Source organism: Netta rufina (assembly GCF_964035555.1).
Source record: "Netta rufina genome assembly, chromosome: Z".
NCBI classification, from domain to species: domain Eukaryota; kingdom Metazoa; phylum Chordata; class Aves; order Anseriformes; family Anatidae; genus Netta; species Netta rufina.
In genome coordinates this window covers 11,851,715-11,873,227 of record NC_140126.1, presented here as the reverse complement: position 1 = coordinate 11,873,227, position 21,513 = coordinate 11,851,715, and the positions used below count along the sequence as shown (strand labels likewise).

Sequence of the window (21,513 nt, the reverse complement as noted above, 5' to 3'; positions counted from 1 at the left end):
ATTATACTACATTTACGTTAGTAAATACATATTAGTAAAAAGTACTAAAAATAAGAAACTATGACCTGTGATGACTGGCTTAATGGGTACCAGGGACCTTCTGTGCAAAGTTGTAAAGGTTCTCTGCAGCACACTCAGCAATGCATGGAAAATGTTACACCATCTCGAACTGTGCCTTCCCTCAACAAGAATAGTCTGCCTGTTTGTTCTGTGTTTTGAACTACAGGTTGGGAAATGCCAGTAATAAAAATCTTTTGTGCAAGAGTACAAGTCACTGTAGAAAGTTATATATTCTTGTTTCATAATATATGCGTAGAGTTTTGGGCTTTATCCAGATTTGTTTCAGAGTTAAATGTGCATAGGAATAACGTGGAAAATTAACACTTTCTCATTTTTAGATTCTCATTTAATATTTTTGGTAACTATATCCCCCATCAGTCCTTCAGACTGGTACTGTACCATAAGATGCTTGATTCTTACTTGAAATGATTTCTCTTTCTAGCTGTGTTTAAAGGTCGGATAATGGGGTACTTCTTCAGTACTTTAAAAATGCACATACTCTTCTTCTGCATTTCTAGCAGTTCTACCAAAGAAATGAATATATTGAGGAAAGCAGCAAGCACCTGTCACGTGTGACTTCTGTCAGTCCCTCTCCAGACAGGCACCTTAATCTTGTGCCTCTTCCTGACATTTAGACAACTTTATCTCAGGCCATGGACAGCTTTTTAAGGTAAAGTGACGCCCAGTTTGTGGGTAGCCAGGTTAAAGAAAAAAAGAAGTCAAATATTTGTTTCAGCCCACGTCACCTAGGAGATGCACCTCCCTATTACAAATGAACTGCCTAACATTTTCTTACCAGTGCATTTCAACTGCATTGATTTTTCCAGCTATGCAGTGATATTTGCCATGTGTAGAAAAAACATAGCAAAAATAAACCAACCCTAAAAATGTATCTTAATGAATTTGTGCTTTACTGCAGCGTCACACTTGAATTAATATGAAATACAAAAAGTATGTGAATTACACACAAAAAAATTGTTTACTCAAGGTAGTAACTTCATGCACAATGTGCAATACATATCACTAAAATATTACTGTTAATTCATACATTTCATATACCAATTGAAACTATTTCCACATATTTTCGAGTCTTACAACTTAAAGTCGAAGGAAGTGGTTGTGCTGATTTTAATGAATTGCGGTCTTAAAAAGTAGGTTCTTATAATTGCCAAGTTAAAAATGTTTGAATGTTTGAATCCGCAGTTCCCCCCTTTTCCCCCCCCCAAAAAAAAAGTAAGATAAAATTTATTTTAATTGCATGTTGGCCTTAACAGAAGGAAAGAATGCATTTTCTATCAATTTATATTCTAGTTCAGAATGTAATCTGTATTTTGACATAACTACAGGTGCTTTTTTTTCTGCAGTGAAGTACATTGTATTAATGATCGTCTGCCTTTAACCAGATATTGATAAGTGAATTATTCATAATTGATGCCATTCTCCAAGGAAAATGTTGGTGAGTTTGAATTAAATTGAAATAATTTTATTTTTTGTGGTCAGCCTATTGATAGTGGCTTATTATTGGATGGACATTTCCTCTGCTAATGGAAATAAAGTTCCAGAAAGAGACTTAGAGGGAAGGGGTTAAAATTTAATCTAAGGAATTGTTAGTACAATGTTCATTTTGAATACAGATATATATATATATATCTACTCCATCAGCCCGTCTCACAATGAAGCAAAGTGATGAAATGCAGCAGAAGAGCACATTTCAGTTTAACTATTTGAGATGATCTAAGTTCTGTCACTTATGCAAATTTATTCACAGCAGTAGAAATTTGTACTGTAAGCACTGCATAGTGTGGGCTTTAATCAACTGGCAATTTGAGTCCACAAGTTAGGATTTGTTTCCCTGCTGCGGGCAGACCTTGCTTTGAAGCAAAGAAGTGCTGTCGGGGTGAAGTACCCTTTGCATTCATTAGAGAAACAGTAGTAAGATTTTCCTCAAAACACTAAATTGGTACCCTCAATTCTGTGTTCTCCACATTGAAATGTACATTTGAATGTTGCACCGTAGAACCACTTCCTGTTGTTTATAACAGAAGAGTAACATTAAAGGTAAATTGTACTGGTATTTATGTGTATCACACATCTTTCCTTTGATGCTTATATAATCACTTTCTATTTCTGTAACCTAAATTTGTATTTAATTTTCCTGAGGGAAGGAGGAGTGTTTGAATGTATAGGAGACCCAGACATCCTGCTACTTAGCAAAAAAAGCTTTTATGTTAAGCAATGTTAAGGAAATCTTCAGAATATTGAGAAGCAATTAAAAGAAATTTTACTGTATTCCTTTTGACAGAAGTGTTAAATAGATTGCATTTTGTAAAAACATGTGTTTAATCAAAACCAGATGACTGAAAACATTTGTATTGAGCAATCTGTGGAAGTGAATTTGAACACCGCAGCTACGGCAGGGGTATCTCCCCACGTCGGGCTTTATGCTGTGTTGCCACATCCACCACAGAAACAACTCCTTTGCCCAAGGAGTATTAGCATTCTTCTTGGAGCCTTCCTCATGCTTCCAAGTAAACCTGATCTTACTTTGATCTTAGACATTCTTCGCCTTCAGAATGCACAGCATTCAGTAAAGATTCCTGAAGAGGCGTGGGGTAGTTTCCTTAATCTGCTCGCTGCTCATTCGTAACAAGTTTTTCAATAGCCTAAGTTGGCAGCTGTGAGTTTCAGTGCAGGAGCTGTGGTACAGAAACAAAGCCAAAGATGTCAGACATAATGATGTCAGAAGGAATTTCCAGCATCCACAATGTTCAGAGTCACTTTGTCATTTACGTCAGCAGACTGTTCAGTCCCACAAGGACACTTCAAAAGTTTGTAATGCTGCTGGTTTCACGTTCACATTTCAATTTAAATTGCTGATAGCCAAAACCAGCTTCTTTTCATGTATTCCTGCCAACAACTTAGAAGGAAATCTTATCAGGACCCCTCTTAAAATGCGAAATGTTCTGGGACAAAGGAGTACCGTAAGATTCAAGTAATAAGGCTCCATCAATGTAACCTCAATGAATACCCTATTTGTTCGTTTAACTATAATGGATAGAACCAAGCATTCAGTTGTACCCTGGGTCTTACTGTGGATTCATGGGTAGGGCTTGGGGGGTTCTGGTACAGAATACTCTAGCTAGCAAAACCTTTCAGCATTAGCTGTTTTTGTTTCATTAGTCCTCAGAGAGACAGGTCTCCTCTTCTTCTAGACACATGTTGAGGTGAAAGTTTGAATGATTTGCAAGTATGTTCGGGTGGAGGTTTTGTATGTCTTGTGCATCAAACGCGAATAAGCAACTAAATGCATGCTACAACTTCATACCATAAAAATGTATGCACATAATTCATTTGTACATTACTTCCCCACAGTAAGAACAATTCAACATGCTTTTACATCCTAGCTATCTGTTGGGCAACAACGTAGATCCATCTCACAGCAAACCACCACGGACTGCCCGTATATCCGCGTGGGGCCAGCCAGGCCGTGCAGTGGTGCACAGATCACCGTGGAGCTCTTCCCACAAGAGACCTCTACTGGCGCACAGGGTTGCACTCCTCGTGCCATGGTTTGCCCTAACCCAGTGGCAGCTGACTGAAATGGGAGCAGGGGCAGGTAGCTCTGCTGCAGGCAAGGTGAGATGAACCCCACGTTCCCCTTTAGGTACCTTCTAACCCTTCTACGATACCAACACAGAAGCTGCAGTAGGCCTGGTGGCCGTTCGTCTCAGCAGTGGGCAGAAGGGCAGGTGCGTGCTTGTCCAGAAAGTTATGTTCAACACTTGAGAGTGAGAAGGGAGGACAGTGGAGGAGGATAAAGGCCAGAAATGTATTTGTTTGTGGTTTGAACAGGAAAACACTGATGAAAAGCCAGAACACAAAACACCAAAGGCAGAGTTGCTTTGCACTGTTTTTTTCTCCATCCAGTTGTTCTGCCCCTCCAGCTTGCAGAAGCACTGCTCTTCCAGTCAGCCTGCTCGCGTTGCCACACAGAGTGCACATGCCCTGGGCCTCCGTGAAGGATCACAGAAACACTCGGGTTGGAAAAGACCTCCAGGACCACCTTGCCTGACCTTTACCCTAGCACTGAGCCGTCCCTGAGCAATGAACAGGTGAGAGGTTTCAAGTGCAGAGGTGAGGGTGAGTTACATGATCGCAGCTGAACGCTCTGCTGCTGAGCTGCTGATGGCACCTGACACCGGTGGTGCGGGGGAAGCATCTCAAAAGCAGCAGTATTGATCGAGGTAGAGAACAGGCTATTTCCCTGGCACCGATGACGTTTTCTTAGGCAAGGATATCATGCCAGTTTCCCTGGCAGAAGTTACTTTATTGATGGAGATAAAAGCTTTAGTTTTCAGCTCAGCTTCCAGCCAGTATGGCAAACTGCCATCATTACTTCTAGAGAGGTAATGAGCACAGATTTACTCTGGGTAATGAGAACAGCTTCTACTAAAATCTCTGAAATATATATTGTATCCAGGCTCGAAAAAATGTGGCAGAATAATTTGTATGTAAGACATTGTTTGGAAACACTCCTATCACATTTGCAAAGGGAATTTGGTATTTCTGCTTACTTCTGTCCCAAAGAAACACATACTTGCTGGCATTTGGGGAATAAATTAATGGCCTACTTAAAGGAGAAGGCGATGGCTTGCAGAGGTAAACGGAGGAGAAAGTGTTTTACCAAGCTGTTTGTTTATCACCTGCTTGGCCTGGTTTTCTGTTGTGCCATGAGAGTGGCTGTGAGGTTTGTTGTGTTACTCAGGCCTTCTGGAGGAGGTAGCTGCTAGGCTTTCAGAATCAAAACAGGCAACAGAAGTGTCCCGTGACATGCACGAAATACATTTTAATGCTATTAGGTGTTACATCCCTTCGCAACTTATCAAAGCAAAACTTCTTGCCTGACACTTGTTTTCTTCCCTCTACTATTCCTATCTCCACAAGTCACCTGCTGGTAACATTTAGCACAGATACCTTTATCTCACAAGTGCTTTGTAAGTGTTGCTTAATCTCACTAGATCCTTAATTAAGCTTGTATATATATATATAAAACAAACAAAAAAAAAACAAAACAAACAAAACCCAAACAAACAGGGAAGCTGGGCCAGATAAGTGTGTTCAAAGAGAAATTCTTCAAAGGTGAAGAAGTAGAGCTGATTGGGGAATGCTGGGATGAAATGTAGTTTTTCAAGAAAAAGACAGCTCCAGAGAGGAGCTCGTTTCAAACCTGGCAATTTCTAGCAGGGAATTTCACGGTTAAAAGACACAGCAGTCACGTCCAGCTGGCTGGCCTGAAACGATGAAACAGTTTGGGTTTTAGAAAGAGAGCAGGTTATTGCAAACCACTTTCCAAAGCCAGCAAACAGGCTTTGGAATAGCGATGAGGAACTAAGGCAATAAATTCACTTGCCAAAGTAAACCTCCTTCCTGCCCCAAGTACAAACGTACAACGGCGTTGTTCCATCCAAGTGTCTGAGGGGCTGGAAACCATCGGGTAATTGGAGAAGAGGGAGCAAAGGGACTGTGGTGGTGAGCAGGGCTCCCGGCAGGGCACACAGCCCGTACCCGCTGCACAGCCCCGTCCTTGCCCCGGCGTTATGCCAGGGGTGGGCTGGAGCCTGCGGCCGGGGGTGCCTGAGGGCAGAGACGCAGCGTGGGGCAGTGTTTGCTTGCCCGACTTCCAGTGGTCAGCGTAACCTGGGAGAGGTTTCAGTGCAAAGTCGATGGTGTGTCTTCCCAATTTGGGGGTCAAATTGTATTCTGACAGCCCTGTGCAGCCCCAAGTAGTTATCTGGGAGATGGGTTTGCTTCGCTGCGCCCATTTAACAGCATCACCTTTGTTGTAAGTGAGGAATATGTGGTGGTGGTGGCCACGTTTCTTGAAGTGAAACGCAAAAAAAGAAAAAAAAAAAGCCAAATCCAGCAAACAAGACACAAAACTCTTCCTGGTATTAGTGAGTAAGAACTGCAGAAGCAGGTGTATCATTAACAACATCCTTATTAATAATGTATTTGTTCTGGGTAGTGCAGGAAGGTTTCAATCACTCGTCTGTTGTGTAACTATGACACAATCCCTTACCAAGGAGTCTCCAATCTAAATAGTTTGTTTTACATCTTGTAGGTAATATTTAACTATAAAAATGTAAATGAAAAGAGAGGAAATGGTCCTGGTCTTGTTTTGCTTCAGGTAATAGACTTGCAAATTATATATTATATATTTTTTCCAAAATGTTAGCATTTTCCATTTCTCTTGGACTTGTGAAACTCATGCACCTGGTCATCCAGAAAGAGAGCTGCCAAACCTGCCCCACACAATTGATTTTTTTTCTTAATTTCTCTTTAAAAAAATAAAAATCTCAAGTAGAATTTTGCACCAAAGTTTTTTGTGCCCTTTATAAGAAGGGGAACTTAAAATCAAAAAATGCAGGGCAAGCAGGTTTTTGGATGAAGGCTCCTCACTCAGTGGAGCCCCATCTCCACCAAGCTGCCTGGCAGCTTTGACGCAGGATAAGCATTGTGAGGAAATTCATGCACGGACCTGGGGTAAAAACACAGCACTCTGGCTCATGCTCTGCACAGAGCCACGATCAGGGCCCCAGCACCCTTCAGAAAGGGAAGGTCCTTCACCAAAGCAACCCTCTCCTGTCTGAACTCTGGCTGTGAGAAGCATAAACGAAGTCGTGAAGCTCTTTTTCCTCTTCTCCAGTTTCCATACTTACACTGAGCACAGGTGAAGTGTGCATTTGATCCTGTGGATGCATAACCAAGCACACCACGCCATGGCCCCAGAGCTGCGAGGGACTCTGTTACCTGGCAGGCAGGAGACCACGAGAGGCAGCCCAAAATCCTTGGTGCCAGCTCAGTAACGAAGATGTAATGTGGGCGTGATGGCTTACAAGGCAAAATTTAATTTCCCGGTACAACCAGTGGCTGCAAGAGATCATAGTTCAGGGTTGATAGTGACTTCACAAGCCATGCTAACAGTCAGTGAATTTGGGTTAGAAAAGAGGGAAAATCACATTTATTCCCCGTAGAATTGTTGCAAGTCTGTTGATCCTCACGCTTTGATGCAACGTCTGTCGTGCACTCCTCTCAGCCCCTGTTAGTATAACCTCGTGCCGTGGCTGTGTTTGCGTTTGCCCCTGCGTAAGTCTCCTGTGACCATAAACATGTTTTTAGCCAACACGTAAGACCAGAACATCTGTATTTATTTATGTTTGTGGAAAAGAGCAACAACCTTTTTTTTAAAATTTGATTTGACTATTTTCCATTGAACGTTTGTCACTTGTGTTATGCCCCTACACATACAACGTTGGGGTTTAAAAGATAGGGACATGCAGGTAGATTAGGGAAATCCAGGTAGGCTGAAAAACAGTCTCAAGCTCCTTCAGGCTCAGGAGAAGTAGGTTAGAAAAAAAGCATCATGCTGAACCAGACCGCTGGTCAGATATTGTCTCTAAAGGCATGCATTTTCACCGACGGTGTGTTTGCGAGCAGTCCCTCCCACAGTCTGTTTTGTGCATTTCGGAATCCAAATTAACAGACTCATTGTCTTGTCAAAAAGCCAGTTAAGGCCTACGATGAAAAATATGCCAACAAAACTTAGGAACACCTGGCCTTTGGTACTCAGCCTTGTCATGGGAAGCCCTTTGGGAAACAGAGTTGGGAAAAGTGTGTGGACAACTGATGTAAACTTTGCATTTTGGGCTTGGTTTGGGAGAATGAACTAAGCTATGTAGCCAATAAAATCTTTCAAAAAAAGAACCTCTATAGGAAAGCATGCAGAATTGTTTCTATCAAGAAACACAAATACCGATATTCTTATTTCCCATTTTATATCTCAGCATCAGGTTGTCACCTGAATAAAGCAGCAGCCAGCCATGGAAAACCTCCACTGTCCGTTCTTCTTAGTGCATGCGGGGCCTCTCAGAGCCTCTCTCACATGGTCTTCCTCCGCAGTAAGACTGGCTTGTAAAGGGCAGAGAGGTTGAGAGGGGAAGTGTTGTAGCTGCTAGCCTGAGACAGGGACTTCACAACTTCCACAACTTCCTGAGGACTTACTTTGCACTTTTTTTTTTTTCTCCCTGACCTGGGAGATTAATAACATCCTCTGTTTCTCCCTCTGTCCATTTTTCCAGTGAAATAGGTCATTTGTCTCAACCTCCATAACAGGATGTCAACTTCTAAAGTCACATTGGAGATATGGAAAGGCTTTAATGTGGACATCCCCAGGCGATGGAAACACTCTGCTGGCAGCCAAGCCGTCCAGTCCACTGGCAACGATGGACTGAATTTAGGACTCTGGCAGTCCTAAAGAAAGTTTGTGAGGTGAATCCTGGGCTCTGCTCATGCTTTCTCCATGCTGTTTCCATTGGGGAAGAGAGATGCTACCACAGTAAGAGCTAAAATCCAGTAAAGGCACCTGCCTGGCTGTTGCAGAGTATCTGTGGGGTCAGCTGCTTCAGATGCAATACCTGTAAAGGACATTTTATTGAAACAGACAGTAGAAAAAAGGAGGCGTTTCTCTGCACTTTCGGCACTGGAAACAGAGCTGGCACCACACCTTCGTCTTCCTGGTGTGGAGAGCCTGAAGCCTCCTCCCCAGCACAAAAGCCTGCATTATTCCACTGAGCTCTGCTTCCACCCCAGTCTATAATAACCTACTGCTCAGGAGGCCGCTGAGGGAGCAGGGGATCCAGGCTCAGGCCCTCACCCCTAGGTGCCAGGCAGTGGCAGAGGCTGGGACAAGTGCCCTCATCTTCCCCCGCCGGGGCCGCAACTCCTGCACGGGGTCCTGAGCCCCAGCAGGGCAGTGAGAAGGAGGCACGGCAGCATGCGGGGACATCGGCCTGCGGGGAGGGACTGGGTGCTCCAGTGCCTCCTCGAGGTGCTTCTCTTTTCCTTCTGCCTGTGTGAGGCGTGGTCTAGAATCGGGGCTGTCTGAAGAGATCGTGGTTTGGGATTTTGTTACCTACACAAGCAATTGGAGATATCTCTAGGAAGTCCAAAGTATGATTGTAAATTATGTTCTCTGTTCATTCACGATTTAAGCCCTTCTAGGAAAAAAAAATAGTTACTGCAAGTTGATTATTGTGAGCCTCATCAGTGTAATAGGAAGCGCTGAAGTAACAGAGTCTAAGTCCATTACTTCTACCAGTAAGCCGAGAGCAAAGGCTCAAGTTAAGTCTTGCTGAAGACAGCAATGGTCCAAAGTTGTTTTAACAGGATTTATCCTGATTTAACAAACGGAATTGGAGGTTTTGTTCTTTGCCAGTAATCAGCACTTCTGTTGGAAGTCTGGCTCCAGAGACTGGAGGCTGTCAGGCCTCGGTGCCCTGGTGCACGCTGCACAGGACTTCTTGGATTGGGGTGCAGGTACACGGGCAGGGCAGAAGCTTGTGTCTGCTGTTCCCCGTGCCGTACCTTTCACTGCAGAAAGCTGTTCAAGGGCAAGCAGGGGGTTAAAGAAGGGCCGTCTACTCCTGCCTGTGCCTGTGTAATTGGAGAAAGGTGTGAGACACCTTACAGTGCATTTTAGCATGGAGAAAGTCGCAGTCCTCTGCTCCAAAAATTCAAGGCTTTGCTCTCAGACATAGCTTTTCCAGCATTCAAAGTAGAACAAATTCAAGACAGAAGTTTAAAAATGACTAGAGCAAGAATTTGCTTTGTTTCCCAGGGCAGAGGAATGACTGCCTTCTCATTTGCAATACTTCTGCCTGCAGGTTAGAGCTTTCATTTGAGGTTTGAATTCAGTCCAGGTGAATATGTCAATAAAAGCCTTCACGTTCCTCCAGCCGTAATTGCAACTAATGCCATTGTCAACTATGTCAGTGCAATTCTGGGAAAAGAATTTCTGGCTACCTTGTTCTTTCTCTGTATGCTGGACGGCTGCCTGTGTGTTTAAGTGGAGTCATAGCACAATATTTGCCATTGTTTCCTGGCTTTATTTTTATTTTGAATTTCTCAATGTCATAAAATGGAGTTATTTTCTCAGTTTACATTTTGCCCTGTTCTAATAGGTGTAACATTCTAAATTGTTGGCACATTACACAGCCTCCATAAAGTGGAAATCATGTTCCGGGTCTGCCATAATCATCGTTTCCTTGCTGTACTTTCCCATTGAACTGAACAAGCATTCATTTTGTTATGGAGCTGTAAATGTCACTGTGAACTCTGAAGGCACAGAAGATGTAAAACTTGAGCTAAAATTGAGTAATCTGACTGCAGAAGTGAGTTGCATTCAGCATGCCATAGCATTTTGTCAGCAGCAAGGAAATGAATGCCTGCAGGTATCCGCGTTTGTTCTGTTTGTGTGACACAGGATGTGTGTGTGTGTCTGAGCAGCCACCTGGGAACACTGCATTTCTCGCACGGGGTGCTTTGGTTTTTCTATGTATTTTTATATGTTTTTTATGTATGTCTGAGCAGCCACCTGGGAACACTGCATTTCTCGCATGGGGTGCTTTGGTTTTTCTCCCACCCCATCGCTGCTCCAGCTCGGCATGCTCTACACTCTTACTGGACTGAAAATTTTGCGGTCTGCACCAGGCGTTTAAAACTGCATCTGGAGAACCCGTGCGAAGCATTTGTCAGAGCAAAATACTTGGTGTCAGTACCCTCACGGACACAAAGCACCCAGTTTTGAGGAGACAAAACCCCATTAGTACCGACGGAAGCCATTTCTTTAGTTCTTCAGTAACACCTGTTTTATTCAGCCTATTCCTCTTTGTGCTACGTTGAAGTATATTAACACTGCTAATAGCCTTGTCCTTACCTAAGTTCATATTAATTAAGGTGCTGTGAGCTGTCTTAGCTTTGCTAGAGGCAGTTTAGACTTTTTAACAGATTTTTCACTGTAATTAAATGCCAGCAGTGAGTCAGCTTGTTGATTTCAACACAAACGACTTCCCCGAAATCATACGTGAAGTGGCACACATTATCTTCTCCTCTTAACACAGTAGAGCCTCATTTGAATGTGTAGTACTCTGCAGGTGCCTTATTCTCTTATCCTGGTAGATAACAGTGTCAAGCAGGAACCAAGAGCTACGAAGTAAAGCTGTAATAGCCGGTCAGTTTGATCGCACGATAGTAATTTATTATGAGGCTGAACTGTAAAACTGGTGTCGGGATAGTGCAAGCATAGATTAAAGTCACTGAGGCTAGCAATTTCTTATATCTTGTGCTCTGGAAATTTAGGAATGGTAAGAACTGCTGTAATGAGCCAGAGCAAAGGTGAGCCTGGCTGAAGAGTCCATGGACTTCTTGAACTGATTCTTCAGGTTCGGTCTTAGAAAAAGTCCCAGCAGACAGCCTGCGTGGCACTGGCAGTGGTGGAGGGTGGCAAAATATGGAAACCACCTGCTGCTGGTGCACTCTCTCAGCTCAGGGAGACACCACACGGTAATCCTTCCAAGCATTAGAAAATGTGAACCTGTGACCTATGTCATCTGTAGCAGGAAATTTCAGGTGTTATTTTCCCCAGAGTTTTTCCCCTGCATGAATCAGGAAAACCTTCTTTGATGCCATTCACAGACCAATTATAGATATTATCAGCCTCCAAATACAAAACTTTACTTTTTTTTTTCCCATGGAGAGCCATACATTTGTTCAGATTGAGTGTTCCTCTAATGTCACAGAGAATGATTGACATGGCTGCAGAAATGAGAGTTATGAGACAATGGAGGGCGATACACCAGGTATACCATTCCCAGCTGTCTTTTGCCAAAAAAACGTTCCTGTCTCTTTCACGAACAGCATGGCTGCTGCCCTACCAGCGGGTTGGAAGGGGGCTAAGGCATGCTGAATAGCACGGCCCTTGTTTAGGGTCTCTCACCAGCTGAAAACACGAGACTCGAACACAAAGCTGGTGCACGGCAAGCGGCTCTGTGGGGCTGAGCCTGTTTACAGTGCAGCGGGTTTGGCCTGTGTGGTCGCGTGTTTAGCTTTCACACAAAGGCAATATCTAATAACAAAGGTGCTTGGTTTTTTGTCCTCCTGATTTAATCCTGCAAATGTTAGTTTCCGAGGCATTTCTATAAGCAGCACTTCTACTGCTGAAAAGCCTCCTCAGCGAGGAGGGCTCGGGGGATGCAGGGGTGAGGCAGAGCGGCCTCAGTGCTGCCGCGTATGCAGAGCCTCCTCTCCCACCTGTCCGAGACTTCCCCGTGTAAGCAGGGAAGAAGGGGTAAGAAGAGGAGGCCACCTGAAGCCCGCTGTGCTGCACAGGACGGAGCCGACTTCGAGCTGCTGCCCAGGGTGGGGCTTGCGATCACGTTCTTCCCCAGCAGCCGGGAGGTCGGGCCACAAGATATTTCCTGTAACTCGCTGCCGGCTCCCTCAGCGCACCCCGGCTCCTGGGAGGAATGGATGTGAACTTAGTCACTGTTCTTGCTCTCCTAACAGTCGCAGTTAGTCGGACGTCTGAGAGTAAGTACCACTGTGCTTTATCTCTTTCTATGTTTTAATTTCCTAAAAGTAAAAGGAAAAAGAAAAAAAAAATCTCAAGGTGTGTCTACCTGGAATTGTGTCTCCTTAAGTCTCTGCAGCTCTGCAAGGGATCAAAGATGATAGCTTAAAGGTCTGTGCTGTAGCATGGGAAGGTTTTAAAACTGAAAGCTGGCTCTCCTAACCCGCGTAGAACAACTGGAGTTTGTTTCCCTGGAATAAGTTTCACCTGAGCATTCCTTCGTGTTCCCTTAACAGATGTGGGGACTTTGTCATTCTGCAAAATGGCTTAAACGAGGAAAAGCCGTGTGGGTAATCTGTCATAGCAAATACTGTCAGGAACACTGCAGCTGAGAAATTTTCATTGCTGAAGGTGTAAGACCGTTAAAGCAGTAATTTCCGACAGAACACGTAATAAAATTTTACTGTTTGTTTAAAGGTATCTCTCCAGTTCAGCTGTGATTTCCTACTTTCTGAGCTTCTTGAGAGGCAATATGCTAGAAAATCACTTGTTCTTTTTCCTTTTATGTTCACATGTCCTTGGTGGCAAAGATTTCAAAATGCTTGTAAAGACTTACTTCACATAACCAATTTCTCATACGCAGAGAAGAGGTTTTCACAGCTTTGCTTCGCATTCACTGCGCATCTCAAAGATCCATGAGATCTCCTAATGCTTGCTCTTTTCTTCCTGTATTTCCATCAAAATAACTTTCCAAACAGATTAGCCAGTGCTGTGCTTGAATTCATACTTTTTCTTTGTAATTTACTACTGTAAAATAAGCTGTGTTCTCAGAGAAGATGACTCAAATTCTGGAGAACTTCATCCTTTGCAATTTCTTGCAAATATCACTTGCACTTTCCTAATTTTCCACTGGTTACAGTAGGAGTGGGAAATGCTGAGTTCCCTGGTGATTTAGAGAACACATGGACAAAATGTGCCTTAACGTTTTGTCCCATTAAAATGGCCACTGCACCTGCTGGCCTGAGAAGACTGTGTGAGTTCCTTTCCATTAGATTTATGATCTGGCCAGTCAGCAAGGTCTTGCACAACAGCAACGGCATGTACACACACACACACACAGGTCAAAGTAAAGGTTTTCTTAGCGCTCATTCTGTCACACTGAACTACCTGGGGCAGGGGAAATACCTTCATCGTCTAATTTACCTTACACAAACATGTTCCACGTTTACCAACAACATTCGAACAGCAGAGCCCGCAATAAAAAAGGCAGAACTGCATCTGGTTGTATGGGTATGGGCACGCCCTACCCTCATCTGAACCAGCACTCGGCTTCCGCTGGCCATTATGCATCTGTTCATTTCAGTGGCACGGTACAGAGGCATGAATAAGTTTTGGGCTGCTACATGCCGATTTGCAGAAGTTTCCTTTGCTCGTGGCTGTGGATTGGTCGCTGTTGAACAGACGCCAGGTAAGCCATCTGGTGGCCAAATTACACCCAGCCGCAGGCAGGAACGTGTCTGCCAGGCACTGCCAGAAAACGAGCAGAGCAAGACTGTTTTGAAGTGTGGCAGGAAGGGTTTGCTGGAAGTTTTTTGTTTTGTTTTTGTTTTTTTTTTTTCCCTTAACTTCATTAAAAAAAAAAGGCAATATTTCTTTGGAAAAAAAAACACACACATAAGAAAACAACAACAACAAAAAAAACACTATATTCTCCTATCCACTCATTGCTTTCAGCATGATGGCTTTACAGTGTCAGACACTGTCACACCTGCTGTGGCAGTCATGAGAGGCTAAGCAGCAGGTTGGATAAGGAACTTATTTCAAAGGTGGTTGATCTGAATTTCAGATTGAGAAGACATTTCTCTTTTGAAAACTCCCACATATATTCAATTTTGAAGATATTTAGACAGAAACTTGATAATTCTTACATAATAAAAGCATCCAAAATGAGTGCTAAATGCTGCAGGGTTGGAATAACAAGTAAATAAGATTGTCTGGGTATTCCTGATGCAGTTAGCTGGAGTTATTCCAGTCAAGTCATTCTAGTAATGCTGGTCTGGTCAGCATGAGGGTCATCTGTGCAGTGTGGGAGATGGGTTTCTTCTCATTAAACTGCATTTCTTCATAGAAAAGTAAGAGATGTATGTTAATACGACAACTTCTTGTTGCATTGCAATGTGCAAGGCATTACATGTTTTTTTTATTTGCTAAGAAAAGTAGGAATTTCACCTTCTGGTAAGGCACTAGATAATAGTGTTTCTTTGACCACACCAGTATGTGGCCAGAAACATAGTGCTTGCCGATTTTCATCCTGCATCAAGGATGCTGCGTGGGAATAGAAAGCTTCCACACTGATGGTGATTTGATGGACCAAGACATATTTGCAAATCATGGCCTGCGTGGCACACCCATCTGTCAGCCTCCAGTCAGCCCTCCTGGCTTGAAACTGGCCATATTAACAACATTTAACAGCAGAGCAGAAAAGGCATCACTAAATGACTTCATTTATATTTATTCTAGGCCAGAAAATTGTATGTTATGGTTTATATTTTATTAAATATTATTTTCACCACTTTGGCAGATATAGCTTAGAATCCCTTCTAAATCTTTTCTTTGTCTCTTTTTCAGTTCTGTACTTCAGGTTTGTGTATTCTCATACAATCAGAATAGAAGGAAGGGTTTAATCAGGCACAGTTCAGCATCCAAGTTCCCCTCTCAGTGCCAGCTGTTGAGCAACCTTCGTGTTTTAACAGAGTACAACTACGCCGCATTTGCCAAGGATTCTAGCAACCTGCTTTGTTCACTTGCCAAGCAGGATCAGAGCCTTCTTCATAATGAAATAGTTACTGACCTGCTTTGTGTTAAGCTAGGAAGACATGCTTTAAGGTACTGAACTCTTAAATCAGCCCCAAGTTTGTTTTAGATGAAAGAAACATTTTCTGGCAGCTTCATTAGCAAATGAGTACTAAATGATCTGCCTTACAGAAGTTAGTATAAAGTGTAGGTGTTCTGAGAGAAATCTTCCTTCTGAGGGCTGAGCCTGGATTTTATGGTCATAAATCAACAGCACTGGATTAAGGTGGGAAATTTATCTACGGGAACGGCTGTATTGAGACTAGAGCATTTTAATACTTATCATGGTCTGACTAATCAAGACATTAATCCAGTTAATCAATGCAAGGGCTTTTTGTGCATATGTACAAAGCCTACTTTGTAACCACAGAAGAATTCCATTAGGGAACACTAATGACTGCTGCTGATAATCCCAGCAGTGCCGAAGTTGTGCAATCAGTGCAGGGCTGCATCAACGCATGATGAACTTGAGACACTTTAGCAGCAGAGCTCACATTTCGGTTTAGACATGGAAAGAGCCCCAGGTTCCCAGATTTCACCATGCAAGATAAGCTGCCTGTCTGAACACAGGGCACGTTGGGAGAACCTGTTCTGGTTAACAACTGTGTGCATCTTTGCAGGACTCCCTTGGTCTGTGCAACTGCAAGACCTTCCTATTGGGTATTTGAGGTGGGGACCAGAAATGTCTTTCCCACTGTTCCCACCTACAGCCCAGCATTTCTGTTGTGCTTGGTTAAACGGAGCAAAAAGGCGCAGGGGTAGGGAATGCCATGGCTCCATCACTCACTACCTATTTCTATGTGGCTTCATCTCCTTAACAGGCTGCCCAGGGAGGTTGTGGAGTCTCCTCTGGAGATATTCAAGGCCCATCTGGATGCCTACCTGGGCAGCCTGCTCTAGGGAACCTGCTTTGGCAGGGGGGTTGGACCCGATGATCTCTTGAGGTCCCTTCCAACCCCTACAGTTCTGTGATTCCATAATTCCTCTTTTTTTCTCCACCTGGTCCCCTTCAGCTAAAATATGAGACAATGACCTGTCCTGCTGTGATAAATTTCCTACAGAAGAGCCTGGCTGAGCCAATGGCTGCTGTGTTTCTCCTCCCCAGTGTCTACCCACAGGGGAACATTTATGTAGCCCTGCCTGCCTAAAAACTGCAGCCAGAGACCAGCAGAATAGCCATCTGCTACTGATGCTGTATTCCACAGGAAGTCCCTTCACCAGGCACTACAATTTCTTGTAAGTGGGAAAGATCTAGGGTAATCAGCCCAAAACTGGAGAAATGTTCATGGCTGCTCCAGAAAGTGAGCAGGAAGCAGTAACATTTCTTGCCTGAACTCTAGACAGCATGGCCTTCCTCAACTGCTATCCTGTGGCTCTTGGGTTTGAGACTGATGACCAAAGAAATTAAAGCAGAAATGATGAAAAAAGTTTCTACATACTGAGTTTGGCGGGGTAGAGGATAAGAAATGGAAGCTAAGACAAGGCTGTCCTTCCTCTCCAGTACTTCTGAAGTCAGTAAAGCTATCCATAGCATGTTAAATAAATCCAGCATAATGAAAAGATTAGTAATAGTGTATTCCACAAGCCACAGTGGCAAAGTATGTATCCATAAAGGAGGTCCTTCCTAGGCATCCTTGAGAGAGAAGGCTGGGTGAGTGAGGGTGTTTTCCAGTTACTCGTTTGCCCTGTGCAAGGGTGCTTAACTTGCTCCAGTGGAATTTTCCACAGGATTTGAAGTATTAGAGGCTACCCCAAAGTAGGACACAAAACATTTAAATAGCAGTGGATCTTTCCTAGGTGAGTGTTACCAAGGAATAAACACCAAAGCGAGTAATATCACCTGCTGAAATAACAGCAGAGCTGAAATAACAGCAGAGTGATCCCTGAGTGGACCTGTCTCAAGATGATTGCTAAGCTTGTTGATCCTGTCAGCTGCTCCTCCATTGTCCTCATTAAAGAGGCTCAGTGTCACACAACAGGTCTAAACAGTTTTTGGTAAGCAGCCGTGGATTTCTCATTGTGTCACTGGGCCACTGAGACAAGTGAAATGGGCAGCACTGAAAAAATCTCTTACAGTGACAAAGGGCAATAAAAGACCTGGCCAACATCTGTGTGGAAACACAGTTCTTTTCTTTTAACCACTGTGCTGACCATTGATTAACAACTAACGAGCCTGACCTAATTGCTGAAGCCCAAACATATTTCTGGTATTGGGTTGGGCTGAATTCATTAGCTTTGCTTATTACCACCTAGTTCCTTCCCACTTATGGGATCAGAGCACAGTTATGTTAATAAATCATCCCAGTGCTCCAGAACAACAGGTCCCTTTCCTGGGGCTTGGGGGAGATACAGGAGTTCCTTGACTCACTGCCCTGACTGTTCTTTAATTTCTATTAAACTTAATTTCTATTAAATTCTAATTAATTTCTATTTGCCATATTGTAACTGTACACTCATGTACAGAACAACAATAACATAAAAAATTACATTTTATTTAAAAGTGATAGCTTATTTTTTTGTTGAAGAGCAGTGAAGTTGGAGCAGACTGGAGTTCCTCAGGGTCAATAGCCATACAAGCCTATGAAAGCAAGACTGCCGCCTTAAGCACACACCTCCAACAAAAAGTTACTAGCAGGTTCTCAGTCTCTGTAAGACAGGGAAATAAGCACCACCTCATTCACACTCTACTACAAAATTGCAGTCTGTTTTCTGTCCATGTATTCACCAGTTTCATTGGAGTCTGTTGTGTGTTCTCACATGTTGAGGCATATTTTTTTGCATAGCTGCATGATTTAGAGAGGATTAATGCTCCAGTCCAAAGACTGAATGAGCATCAGGTAACTGAATTCATTCTAAAATTGCTAAATTTTAATTAGCAATTAATTTTGTTAATTTTTATTTAATTTCCTCATATGCTTATGCAGCTCATACAGCTATAAAAGTACATCAAAAATAATTTATTAATTTTCGGTTATAAAGTGTGTGAAGGACAGTTCAATACAATCCAGATCAAGGAAACAAAGCAAGTGATGCTGGTAAGTCCATGAAGTGAATGTGGGCAAACAATGGTAGCCATGCAGCAGGGAGGACAGCTGCCTCACCCTAAAACCTTCTGTAGTATCTGGTGATTCTGCCCGAGGCTGGCGGTGCTGGTCTTGCAATGCTTTTAGTTTACTAGACCTCAGAGAAGCACAGGACTGGACCTCAGATAACATTCAAGATACTATTGCCCTTCCCTGAGCTTTTTTTCCTATGTAATTTTTCTGCAAGGAACCAACTGGCAACAATGAACACTCATACTTCAGTCACTAACAGTCATAAACCCTCAGAAAAAAATAAACTTAGTGGTGCTCTGTGAGTTGAATTCCCGTTTGCAAACATGAATTAATTGGCTTCATGAATAGCATGCTGTTTTCTCTCTTCTCAAGAGAGAAAAGAAAAGGACATCAGGGAAATAATACATGTAACATACAATACTTAATTAATCCTTCTGCACCATACAATTATTTATAGCCTCCTCTCTGGGTTGCCAAGGAGGTGACTATCAGAGCAGCTGGTGCCTTTCACCCTCCCTTCTGACTGCGCAGTCCCAGGTCTCTGTCAGCTACCCCACCGGGTACTAAAACGTCCTGCAAGCTGCAGCAGGTAGCGTGACTGGCCTTCAGTGAATTTTACTATATTGCTAGCTGCTTTAGCTCCCTGCTGCAGCTCTGCCAGCCTTCCCTGTTATTCTAGCTCTCAGAGAGAATTCTTGTGAGAAGCAGGTCACACAGTCTTCATAGGGGAAATTTTGTAAAGAGACTTCTATTTTCTTGTTTACAGCAACCATTGAAAATGGATTCTCTCACTTATTCTTATCTATTCACTTCAAGGCTGAATGGTTACTTAAGAAACAGCATGACTCTTTTCATGGCCAGGAAAAAAATAAAATCAAATAGGAAGATTCCTTCCCTACCTTACACAGATTGATTCATTGGCTGGGACAGAGAAGTCCTTGTTGTGCTCACTTTGAAGCATGGGTTTGATCCCAAGACTCTCACATCCGAGAAAAATCCCTCAACCACATAGCTCGGCTTGTACTTGAACTCTCGGAGTGAATCCCTTTTAGAAGGTGTACACCTGTGTTAGCAATGAAGAAAAACAAACAGCAATGTGTGACTATTTGTTACAAAAAAATCTTGAGTTACCATCTGATTTTTAACCTCTAGTCTTTTTTTTTTTTTTTTTTTTTTTTTAAGATGGTATTTATCAAGCAGAAAAAAAATCTGCAGATCATTCCCTAGCAGAGACACATTCAGTCATGAACCCACAAGCCCCAGGGGAAAAAGACAACACAAAATCCAGCAATAGCATTAATAATTTCAAAGACAAACGATAATGAGGCTGATTCAAGATCTCAGGACGAGAGAGGAGGGTAAAAAGGAAGAATGCAATAAAACATTTTTTGCTGTGAGGGTGGTCAGACACTAGAAGAGGTTTTCCAGAGAGGTTGTGGAGTGTCCATTTGTGGAGATGCTCAGAGCTCAATTAGGCACAGTCCTGGGCTATCTGCTCCAGCTGATGCTGCTTCAGCAGGAAAGCTGGGTCAGATGGTCTCAGGAAGACACTCTCAACCTCAACTAGCATGTGACTCTGTGAAGTTAAGCTGTGGGTTGTCCCTTCATATCTAAGCCATTTCTAACTTTGTTATTACTCTTTTTAGCTTTGTTTCCCGGGGCCTTTAACTGTTGCACGAAAATTTCAGATGAAATTCCCAAAGGAATTCTCCCCAGAGTGGAGAGGTTTGAGATCCAGAAAGCTGATGGCCTGTGTCACCTAGAAGCTGTTATGTAAGAAATGTTTTGGGTGCTTCACTGTGAGAGGGGTACTGTCAAATTGAAACCTGTTAGGCATCATTTTAACAAGTAGAATCTTAGTTTGCTTACAGAAATTCATTGAAACATAAGATTGTGTGTGATCTAAGAATCGTCCATTGTTGTGCTGTTTGAACTTAAGGCTGCTAAAATTTAATTTCCTTTTCAATAAAAATATTGATCTTTATTCAGCCTGCACTAACTTTGACACGTGCTTCATTTTCAGCATTGAAAAAGGACTTAGGCACCTTAGGTTCTCTGATTTATTTATTTTTATTATTTTTGTATTACTATTCCTGATCCCCTACAAACCCTGCCTAAACTCAATAGTTGGCTTTACTTTTGCACATAAGCAATTTCAATTATTTTACTTTTTTATTATTATTATTTTGGCTGGTACAATATTACAATGTTTGGGTTAAACTGGCAGTTTTGTATGTAATACTGAAAATTTTTCATTTCTAGACCATTTCCATGATGATCACAATAGTAATAATAAAGTGATCTACATACTTTTTTTTTTTTTCAGTAGAAATGTAGGGTTTTGTACTGTGGTTCTGTTCAGAGTGACTGAAGCAGGAAAGTTTTTTCAGACTTTGGAAGACAGTGTAATCATGTAAACCTTTGGTACTAGCAGTTTCCATATCTGAAAACAGACAAAAGGAAATGGACATACTATAGAATATAAGATTAAGCATGTTTCATGATGCTTTTGTAGGTGAATGATAAGTATGATATTTATTTATTTATTCTTCATTTTTTTCTTTGATGACTGATTTCTGCTCTGGCAGTCTCTACATAGGAGACAGAAAGTTCTGTGTGAGCCCACAGATTAAAAGAGTTAAAAAATGGATGAAGAAGAAGAAGCACAAGATTGCTGGGAAAAAAACTCATGGGAGAAAACAGAGAAGAAGCAAAAATAATAAAAAAAGCGAGAAGCAGCAGTAACATGATGAAGCAAGTCCCATGATGAAGATACCTGTGGCATACAGCACTCTGAACAGACACCAAACTACATCAATGAAGGATGATTATAGTATTAAAATAGCCTTCCAAATATCTATGTTCTAGAGACAGCAGTGGCAAAAAATCATCACATGTATTCAACAATGATGCTGGGCCAATTCCCAACAAAATGACTTGATGTTCCTGACAATGTCTTGCAGCATGTGCTCTGCTGTACCTCCTTGATTTATGGGTATACTTAAATCCCCCTCCTTTTAACACTGCTTTCACAGCTACCTCCCTGTGATTTTTATTTAATATGCCAACAATCCTTCTCATTGTTTTATTTATCCCACTCCCAATCTTTGCTCCGTTTCTTCCCAGTTTGCAATCATT

The 21,513-nt window shown here is 42.5% G+C and overlaps 1 protein-coding gene across 1 annotated transcript; it reads left to right on the top strand.

Annotated features, from left to right (window-relative positions):
- Positions 1-12,422: 12,422 nt before the first annotated feature.
- CCL28 (C-C motif chemokine ligand 28) lies at positions 12,423-21,120 on the top strand (the record flags this gene model as incomplete). The annotated part of the gene is made up of 3 exons (XM_084305130.1): positions 12,423-12,486; positions 20,022-20,143; positions 21,031-21,120. 3 exons carry the CDS (start codon positions 12,423-12,425, stop codon positions 21,118-21,120), a joined length of 276 nt encoding a protein of 91 aa, XP_084161256.1.
- Positions 21,121-21,513: the final 393 nt, after the last annotated feature.